Here is a 10,615-nt window from a genome sequence, read left to right as displayed (position 1 = left end):
GCTTCCCTGGGACAGTCACAGGCCCCTCTAGCTTCTCTGCCAACACCTGGAGCAGTCGCCCTTTACAGCTGTACTGAGGGGGACGTCCCTCTGCTGGTCTAGCCAGGTGACCAGCATTCCCTGGTTTTCTGGTCCCTGAGAGAACAGAAGACATTGGGGAAGCACGGATGGATATAGGCTCAAATACTGTCTGCACCATTGGCCGCGTGGACGGGGAGGGCCACCAGTACCAGGACCCCACCGAACGGTGGCAGGCCCAGGAAGAGTGAGGTCAGCTGAGAATGCCCGTGCAGAGGTCCCACGGGACACAAGGCACTCGGAGGCCTGTTTCCTTCCCCTTATGATAGCTTCCTTTGTGATAAGGATCCTGGGGTAGCCACAAGCCCCTGTTTCCTCTAGAGCCTGTGGGAGGGAAATTCATTAAAAAAACCCTTCCAGAGGGTTTTCTCCTGGCCCTGGTGTAAGGGGGCCTAAGAGGAGTCACACTGCCTACCCATCATGGTCCTGCCCCCGCCCTCCCACAGTCCCACTGGGGCCCCTGAGTCAGTGCACCCGCTAGATGGTATCACCGCCTCTTTCCATGCGGTGCAATCTAGGAATGCCTGCCCATGTAATGGCCTCAACCCTGATGTCATCTTTCCAGAAGAAAGATAAGTGGCTGCCCACGAACCTCAGCGCCAAACCCATAGCCTGCCTCTATCCTTCGGTGCTGACTTTGGCGCCGGTAGGGCACATTGTGGGCGTGGACCTCTGCAATGGCTCCTGTGCTCCCTCCTGTCCTGCCCACCCAGGGCCTTGGCCGCTGGCAGCCCTTTGACCAGTTATCAGGCCCCTACTCCTGTTCTGGCCTTCTTCCTGAATAGCCCTCTGTGGCCTTAGTGACCGCTTGGACATGGACCCAGGTCTGGCCCTGCACATGCAGCCTCTGAATTACTACTAACCCTTTTCATGGGCCCTTAGACCCTGCAGACCCACTCCTTTGTCCCCTGGGTCCCCAAGTTAGGCACTTAGACAGTGGTTCTAACTCTTTTTATATAACTTACTTTTTTCCAGAGAGGAAGGGAGAGGGAGAGAGAGATAGAAACATCAGTGATGAGAGAGAATCATTGATCACCTGCCTCCTACACCCCCCCACACACAGTGGGGATCGAGCCCGCAACCCGGGCATGTGCCCTGACCAGGAATTGAACCGTGACCTCCTGGTTCATAGGTGGATGCTCAACCACTGGGCCATGCAGGCCAGGCCTAACTCTTCTTCGTTATATCCAGAAGCACTTTTGGGGAGGGGGGTGAGTAGATTAATCTTGCTCCTTCATCGACAGGGCTACAAAGTCCATAAAGGCAGGACTCTGTCAGTTTTCCACCATTTTGTATCCCCCTCCCTTGTTGGGAACCTAGTAGGTGTTCAGTAAATACTGAATGAATGAGTCCATTACACCACCATGTCCTATCAAAACTCTACCTTCTAAATCTCTCTGGAGCCTGCTTGATCTTAACCACACCTGCTCCTAAAACCCTCTGCTTTTCTGTGCCCTAAGTCCTTTCCCCCTATCCTCGCCTCCCTCCCACAACCTGGCTTGCCCACCTACTCTGCTTGCCCTTTCAGGGTGCGGTGGGAGACAGCATCTCCTGGGAAGCTCTCTGGTGCCCTTGGACCCCCAAGCTGGGAGAAGTGGTTTCCTGGGGATCCCTCAGCTCTGAACTCCCCCCCCCCCCCCCGCCCAGCCTGCACTACACAATGGGAGTGTCCACTGCTGTCTGTCTCTCTCACCAGACTGAGAGGTCCCCAGGGCCAGATGTGAGGACCAGTGGGAAAGTCCCATCCACCTCCCACCAGAACAGGGGCTGGTGCTGATTGGACAAATCTGTTGACTAACTATCAACTCATTTCCTGGAGAAAAGTGACCTTCCATCTCAGAGGGACCACACCAGCTCTCTGCCTCCCTGGTCACCAGCTTAGTTGCTAATTGTGGACCCCACTCCCCACCACCGAGCCTCCGGGGCTCTGTCTGACACAGACCTCTACTCTATGGCATCTAGTATCCTTGATTCCCCTTGTGCCCCCTGAGAGCTCCTTGGAAAGGGCTGAGCAGAGGCCTCAGAGGAGGAAGGGCCAGGGCCTAGACATGCCACTCTCACCCCCAGCCTGGCCCTCTAGGATGTTCCACCAGGCTCAGAAAGACAGGGCTGGCCTCATGGTGGCCCCCAGATCCTGGCAGGAACCCCAGTGGGGTCCAGAGGACTAAGACCTGGCTTTCCCATGCAAAGGTAGCAACTATCCCGTCACATAGTTACTTTCCTGGGCCGCAGTACTCAGACTATGCGTTCTACCTGCTGTCAAGGGCTGCCCTTTGAGTCCCGCATGTTGCTCTGGCTTGTGTCTGACCCCATCAGTCTAGGCCAAATCAGCCTCTGGGGCCCAGAAACATCACACCCAGTGTGGGGAGCTTCTTCCATATCAGAGTGGCATGGCATGGGGGCTCACACAGATGATCGCCTATAAAATACACCCCCCCCAATGCACCTGTATTTACAGACACCTCCAACCACATAGGCACACAGACACCCAGAAATGTACACATGTGGACCCACCACCCCCACGGCCATGAAACTCAGTGTGGGCAGCAAACACAAATGCATGCTGTCCTGGGAGGTGGTGGGGAGGTAGATGAAAAAGGTGAAGGGAAATAAGAGGGACAAACTTTCAGTTATAGAGTAAGTTACAGGATGTAATGTACAGCATAGGAAATACAGTCAATATCGCAATCATTTTGTATGGTGCCAAATGGGTACTAGACTTAGTGTTACGATCCCATCATAAGGCTTGTAAATGTCAAATCACGGCTGTACATCGGAAACGAACACAATATTATATGCCCACTATACTTTAACTGGGAAAAAAAAACACCCACAAAACTAACCTCGTGCTATCCTCTCCAAACTTCATTGTGAAAAACCAAACACTTGTCAGCCTTTCAAGAGCCTGTGGCTTTTCCAGAAACAGTTCCTGTTCCACGGAGAGGCCCCCGGAGCTGGAGGCCATGTAGGAAATTAAGCCTGGGAGACCTTGTTAGAGAGAACATTGTTCCCTGTACCTGGTGTGTATGCAGCCACGACCCACCGCCAGCCCCAGAAGCTCCTGGTGCCTGCGGGGAATAGGTAGGAAGGTACTGCCCACCTCGGAGGGAGGTGAGGCTCACCGTGCTGAGCGAAGAGTCACTCAGCCCGGTGTGCTGGAGCCAGGATTCATACTCAGGGTCCCATCCCAGCTGAGAGCCCCAGCTCACCTCTGCAGCTTTGGGGTTCAGTGTGGGCTGCATAAACCAGGACTGGCTGTAAGACGGGATCTCACTGTGAAGGAACACCCTGCAGTCCCGCTGGCTGGACAGGCACATGGTTGTCGTTTCCTCTGCTCACAGGGTCTGTAGGGAAGAAGACCCTAGCTGAGCAGAGCTTATCAACTGCTCTGGGCCCTCGGCTGGAACTGAGGTGAGCAATTTGACTGGAATCTGCCTGGTGGAGAGTGGGGCAGTGAGAGTTCTCCTTACACTCAATCTCTCACTGTGGCCAGAGGAGAGGGCTCTAGGGGCTGAAGGGGAGGCTGGGATTGGAATGGACACCAGGGTGGGCACAGCCAGCCCAAATGCCTCTTAGGATAACAGGCAGGATGGGGAGCTTGGGAGTAGTAGCTAGATCCAGAGTCTCCCAGAGACTCCTCTGGTCACTCCAGGCCAGGAAGTCCAAGCTGTGTCTGGAGTCCCTCAGACAGAAGGGGTAGGCTCAGCGGGCTGCCAGACCGCCTAGGGAGGGCTAGAGTGTGCTCAAGGAGGCAGGTGGGTGGGCTACGAATTCTTGGAAGGGCTCATTAATGAAAACCCCTGATGGTGACCACCTGGGGAAAGGCTCACCTTTCCCATGTGAAGCTGATAAGAGCCAGGAGATTCCACAGTTCAGGTAGTTCCCCCACCTCCCGGGAGTTTTGTGGTCACCATTAATCATTTCCTCTAACGGTGCATATAAAAGCTCTTTTGCCAGTGAGCCCAGTATTCAGAGAGAAAGGCTAAAGTCCTCAGGAGGATGTGGCTGCAGAACCTGCTGCTCCTGGGCACTGTGGTTTGCAGCATCTCCGCACCCACCCGCCCACCCAGCCCTGTCACCCGGCCCTTTCTACATGTGGAAGCCATTAAAGAAGCTCTGAGCTTTCTGGGACGGAGCAATGACCCTGCCGCTGTGATGGTGAGTGAGTGAGGCTTGTGCCTGGGCCACCTTGCGGCCAACCCCCCTGGCCTGGACGAGCCCTGCCTGTCAGCTTCATAACACTGCATTTTCCTTTTCTATAGGATGAAACAGTAGAAGTCGTCTCTGAAATGTTTAACCCCCAGGTAAGATGCTCTTCTCTGACACACCTTCCCAGAGACCTTTGGGGGAGAGGGTGGCTCCATGTTAGATGGATTCTCACAAGGTGGTCCACTTCCCCTCCAGTCAGCTGGCTGCCAGAAGGAGGTGTGCTCAGAAGGCACTGGCCTTGCCCCTGTGGCAGTCACGTGAGCTGCCTTATTATCTGAGCAGCCATGGACAGACCTAGCATTCAAGGGGCCAGGAGTCACCAGGGACAGGTGGGTAAGCAGGGGTTGGTCATGAGGCAGGGACTGTTGACTTGGGGCACTCACTGTGATGGCTACAGAGGGGCACAGAGGGGTCCAGGTGATGCCCTGCCCCCTTTTCCCTGAAAAGTGGGGTAGTGACCTCCTTTCCTAGGGGCTGGGACCCTCTTGAGATGCCAGGCCAAGGGAATATGCTGTGCGGGCTGAGGGTGGCCTGAGCTGAGTAGTGAGGTGGAGTCAGATTGGTGCCTGCAGTGGATAGGGGGCAGGGCAGCATATATGACTGGACCTGCCTGAGACTAGCTGGGACATCCCAGGCTCTACTCTTAGGGGACAGGGATGAGAACACGAAGTGATGGGGAGGGCACTTGACCACTGCTTACCAAGGCCTGGATATTTTCCTTAGGAACCGACGTGCCTGCAGACCCGCCTGGAGGTGTTTATGAAGGGCCTTCGGGGCAGCCTCACCAGGCTCGAGGGCTCCTTGACCTTGATAGCCAGCCACTACAGACAGCACTGCCCCCCTACCCTGGTGAGTGCCTGTGTCAGGGCCCCGAACGGGAAGGTCTTGGTCTAGGAGGATGGAGGACTGCAGAGGGGAGGCCTTTGGGGGTGGCTGTTCGGGACACCAAAGGGAATCTGTGTTAACAGATTTGTAATTAGAGCAGCCCAGCTCATTTCAGGCTCAAGGAGTTCAAGTCTGGAGCTCCAGAGTCCACAGTGCCCCCTAGTGGCAGCTTCTCTGTTCTTGTCAGAGGTGAGGCAAACCCAAGGAAACTCTGTGTCAGGCCAAAGATACAGAGGAAATTTCGAAGCCCAAGTGCCACCTCCCAGGGGACCTTCCCTGGGCCCTGGTGGGGTTCCTGGATTGCATGGGAGCAAGGATGGAAGCATATCCGGATGTACAAAGTCCAACCATTCCTTTCTTGTGGGAACAGACCTGTGTATTCCTGCCCTTTCTGGGTGTTTGGAGCCAGCCTCAGCCAAGCTGCTCTGTCCTGGCTTGGGACCAAAGAGCCAGTGGCCAAACTGCCAGCAGACCAGCCTCCAGCACTTTGCAGGTCCCTGGCCCCAACTTCGGGTGACACACGTCACCTTATCCAGTCAGCAGGCAGGCCCGAGATGGGCCTTCTGACCGCTGAGTCCTAAGAGACACATAAACACGCTGGTGCTCCCCCCTCTCCCCCCCCTCACATTACCCACTCACGCCTAGACTCAAGTTTTCTTTTTCTCTTTTTTTTTCCTTTAAGGAAACTTTCTGTGCAATCCAGAATACCACTTTTGAAAATTTCAAAGAGGACCTGAACGCTTTTCTACTTACCACCCCTCTTGACTGCTGGAAGCCAGTCCAGAAATGAGGCAGGCCAGTCCAGGAGCCAGCCCTGGGAGCTTACCTTGCAGATCGCTGCCCTCCTACCCTCAAAGAGCCAAAACTCAGGATCTCCACCTTGGAGGGGCCACAGGATGGGCCAGGCCATGGGGCCACGGACTTGCACTGAGCCATGCTGACCCATATCTGGGTGGAGGATTTTTACACTGGCAGGGACCATTAATATTTATTTATATATTTATGTATTTTAATATTTATTTATTTATTTATGCTTCTACTTAGTATTTATTCAAAATATCTTACCATAATAATAAATTATTAAAATTCTGTTCTTATTTGTGTAGTTTTGCAGTTTGTTTTCACCATGAGCAAATGCTAATGTGCTGCCCTCCCTACAGGATAGGGGAAGGTTCCCGGGAGGGGGGGCAGGGGCTGGGGCCTGCAGCCGGTCAAGCATTGTCTGTGGACAGCACTGTCAGAGTAGAGGGGAGGGGAGAGAGGCCTGGGTGCAGCATTCAGCACACCTGGATGTGCTTCCCAGGATGCACAGGGGCTCCCATCCTAGGGAGAGGTTTCCAGGTTCACTTAAAAATCCAAGGGACCCAGTCAGTGGGAAACTTGCCCCAGAGAAGGGGCATCCTCCTTCCTGGGCAGGCCTGAGGGTTGATTGGCTTGGCTGGGTGATGACTAGACAGGCCCACTAGCATCAGGCAAACCACCTGTGCCTCTCAGAGGCCACACCCTGTCTCACGGTCAGGGCTTCACCACTCCTAAGGGAAACCAGCAGGTAGTCTAGCTGTTCTGGGGAAAAGAAACCAAACCACAGGGATCAGTGCTCAGCATACACTGAGTGGCCAGATTATTATGATCTCTGAACACATAATAATCTGGCCATTCAGTGTGTGTGTGTGTGTGTGTGTGTGTGTGTGTATACATATACATATATATACATATATATACATATATATACATATATATACATATACATATATATACATATACATATACATATACATATACATACACATACATATATATATATTAGAGGCCTGGTGCATGAATTCGTGCATGGGTGGGGTCCGGCCAGCCTGGCCAAGGGGAGGGGACATGGGCGGTTGGCCGGCCTGCCTGCTGGTCCAATGGACAATTTGCATATTAGCCTTTTATTATATAGGATATACACTGAGTGGTCAGATTAGTATGCACTCAGAGATCATAATAATCTGGCCACTCAGTGTATTTACTGAAGTTTCCCCAAAATGGGTGATCTTAATCTTTGAGAGTCAGAATGTTGGTACATGAAGTTTTGTATCAGGTGCTTTCTCCTAAAATTCATGGCCGTCAGAACGAGAACGTAACAGCTGTCTTCTCTCCCCTTGCTTTGCCAGCAGGGCTGGAGACTTCCTTGCTCCTGTTCCCCCAAGTCCCTCCTGTGGACTATGAGAAAGTGGGTGTGTCCCAGGTGTCAGGTGGGAGCAGGGCCAGTCTTCCCCCTAACAGGTAAGTCTGGGGAAGCTGGGTTGGTGCAGCTGTAGCCCCTGCTGGCTCTCTCTCCACCCCATCCACTCTCTGTGCTCTGGTCAGACCTGCAGATAGCACCAGTCCTGGCCAAAGACCTGCCCCACACATAGGCAGGAGGGTCATGACTCAAAATGTGAGTATGAATAACATTTCTTGAACCAAACCTGCATTTCAACGAAGACAAGAATCCATGCAGTGTGCTGTGGTCATATAAAATGCATGAAAAGCACATCTTGCCCGGTGATAAGGTCCTCTCTATCTTCCACCTAAGGCGGTGATGACTGATAAGAGATTTAGCATTTCCTTAGACCCACATATATAGGTATCCCTCCCCACAGATATGTCGCCAAGCCCAGGGCTCGGATTGCTTTTAAGTTACAGCATGTACCTGCTCGTGCTCCTGGCTTGTGTGCTCTGGTGCTTGGAGAGCCATTCCACGCCGATGAAGATAACCTGCGGGCCTCTCTATGACAATCACACGGCAGTCTGTGCTGAGATTCAGAAGGACCTTTCGGCTGACAACACTACATACAACGTAAGTCTGGGTCTTCAATCAAACATCACTTGGCTTTTGGTGGCCCTTTGTGCTTCTGACCAACTTTTCCTGCTTCCAGGGTTACTTCAAAAGGCCCCAGAACACCAGCGAGGTAAGGAGCAGCTACCACATGGACCTTATTTCAAAGGCCATCACCCCAGTCGGCACCTAGGGAAGAGATAAAAAGAAAAGATGTTGGAGAGAGAAATCTGGGGAGAAAGCTGAGAGTCTGAGGATGGAGCCTCCAGCCAAGCCAACAGATGAAGCCACGGCCAGGTCCTGAGCTTTGCCGGGCTCTCTGATCACCATCCCAGACCAGCCCTGGGCCTGGGGAGAGACCAGGGACCCACTGCACAGTTCGCAGTGCTCAGAGGCCTCCTGTGGGAGGATCAGGGCAGGGCCTGAATTGGAGCCCAGGGCTCCTCTGGCCAGGGTGACAGGGATGGATGAGGTTGGCGGTCAACTGGTGCTGTGCTGTGCACCACCATCATCCCAGTGCCCCAACCCTGTTTCAGGAGTCCTGCTATGGGGAGTTTATAAAGGACTTCATCTCCACCCTGAAGAACCTCTTGAAAGATAACAAGAATGAACACCTACAAAAGGTTTACGAGAACATGAAACATCTTACCCAAATCTGCACAAAGCTTCAAGTAAGTTGCTGTTTGCTCTTGGGGGAACCTGACACATTATTTTCCTCGCTACAGCCAAAGGCCCAGCAGGGCAAAGGGCTTCTTATGGCCCCGGCTTGCTACACCGGAGGCCTCGGGAACTACTTTCCAATGCAAAAGCCCACTAGCTGATGTGGGCTGGGCTTGTGGGAGTGGGGACCCCGGGGTTGTTCTGGAGGTTTGTCATGCTCTCTGCCAAGCCCCCGTGTACAGGGGTCAGTGTGGAGTAGGTCTGAGACAGGTCTGGTCATGGACTCAGCCTGGGGAGAGGAAAGGGCCATGCAGTGCCAATCCCTGCCAGGCAGTGGTTGTGGGGCGGGGGGGAGGTGTTGTGGGGAAATGACTGAGGTGTTCCACTCTCTTTATCCAGCGCACAGTCCCCTGCTCATCCTTGTGTCCCTGTCCTGGGCAGCCGTGACCTGCCCACACCCCACTGACTCTTTCCCCAAGGCCCTGGGCTCCACAATCAGCAAATGGGCCCCAGTGCCCTCCCTAAGACAGACGCTAAGTTACCTCCTAGCAGATGGGGAGTTTACCATGTGACCCTTTTATTTTTTCTGCTGCAATGACTTAAATATATATTTCTTTTTTAGCCGCAAGGATCACCCAAGAACTGTACTTCTGAGTACAGTGATTTCACACAGTTCAAGGACGCCTTAAAGAGTGTTATTCTGTACATAGAAGTATGGAAATCATGTAATAGGACTGAGGGTAGCCTCTGAGACTCTGTCCTCTCATGGGAGCCTGGTATATATGGTTAAAGCTGCAGAAAATGGGAATGGAGGAGCATCGGGAACAACTGACGTCTGGGATGGGTGGGGGGTACCAGCCCTGGGCTGGCAGAGGAGGCTGAGGGTGGTAATGAAGGGGCTGTGCCTGAAGAAATATTTCTGTAACTGATATATTAGCGCCTGCTGCTCCAATAAAGCTGGGGCATGGAAACGCTGGTGACAGAGTCCAGTCTCCCTGGGCCTTGATGGACTGAAAGAGGCAGGGGGCTGGGATTGGTGGCACCATAACCAGGGCCCAGAGGTCTCCCAGGAGGAGGCCCAGGAGGGCAAGTGGGAAACCCACCTCATGGCCCCAGTGCTACCCACTCCAGTGCCAGTAGTCACACAGTAGGGGCCCCATCAAGGTCTGTGCAGCTTGTTACTGCCCCCACTTTTCTCTGTGTCCTTCAGAACTCAAGTCTGATCTTTGCCCAGACCCCCCTCCCCAGGTCCTCCCTCCTTTGGTCTCTACTACAGCTCCTGGGGAGCTTGAAGTTTAATTCAACCCCCACGCCCTGAGGGCTCAGTGTGGCCACAAAGGGTCAGCCCTGGGGAGTGGCTCCGGGGACCTGGACCAGATGGGGGGCCCACAAGGACCAGGCATCTCCAAACTCCTAGCTTCTTCCAGACCTGACTTGAAAGTAAAGCCCCTCGCCTGGCCTACAGGGCCCCTCACACATGCTCCAGTGCCTCCTTGCACAACTGGAGCCCTCCTTAACTACTAATGCCCTAACACCCCAGAGCACAAGGCCCTGCCCTGTCCTGAAGTGCTTCCATGCTCTGATCCTCCACCCTCAAGTCTAACCCTAACCTAATCATTTGAACCGTTTATTGGAAGTGAGATTACCCCACAATCAACTTCCTACAATTTAAACCTCTCAGACTGTGGGTTCCTTCACCAAATCAGGAAAGACAAAGATGGATTGTTCTGGAATATAATTAGGTATCAAGCTATAACACAACGTGGTCCAGGCCAGACCTACAGAGTCTGCACTGTCTACCCATTGACAGACCTTGCTAAGCTGTGACACTTCAGATGATGCCTGCAGCCAGCACACAGGCCACCACCACCTTGCCCACCCCCTCCCTGGCCCTAGGAGTCTTAGGCCACTCCACCTCTTGGCACCACATCAGGCTGGAGGTCAGCAAGTGTGACTGAGTGAAGCTGCCATATTATCTCAGAACAT

At 53.5% G+C, this 10,615-nt stretch overlaps 2 protein-coding genes across 2 annotated transcripts in view; one reads left to right on the top strand and one right to left on the bottom strand.

Annotated features, from left to right (window-relative positions):
* Positions 1-4,077: 4,077 nt before the first annotated feature.
* Positions 4,078-5,962, top strand: CSF2 (colony stimulating factor 2; the record flags this gene model as incomplete). Its single annotated transcript, XM_080673414.1, has 4 exons — positions 4,078-4,236; positions 4,341-4,382; positions 5,011-5,136; positions 5,855-5,962. The coding sequence occupies 4 exons, from the start codon at positions 4,078-4,080 to the stop codon at positions 5,960-5,962; spliced, it is 435 nt and encodes a 144-aa protein (XP_080529540.1).
* Positions 5,963-8,052: 2,090 nt separating this feature from the next.
* P4HA2 (prolyl 4-hydroxylase subunit alpha 2) overlaps positions 8,053-10,615 on the bottom strand; it is a gene marked incomplete at its 5' end in the record, with an annotated part of 102,422 nt that continues 99,859 nt past the window's right edge. The window contains one exon of the mRNA XM_080675047.1: positions 8,053-8,158. Coding sequence (XP_080531173.1) covers positions 8,133-8,158 — 26 coding nt within the window. The 3' untranslated portion in view covers positions 8,053-8,132. The remainder of the gene's footprint in view (positions 8,159-10,615) is intronic.

Source organism: Plecotus auritus, assembly GCF_963455305.1.
Source record: "Plecotus auritus genome assembly, chromosome: 6".
Taxonomy (NCBI): Eukaryota; Metazoa; Chordata; class Mammalia; order Chiroptera; family Vespertilionidae; genus Plecotus; species Plecotus auritus.
Note: the sequence above shows the minus strand (reverse complement) of the source record. Positions and strands in the feature narration are given on the sequence as shown.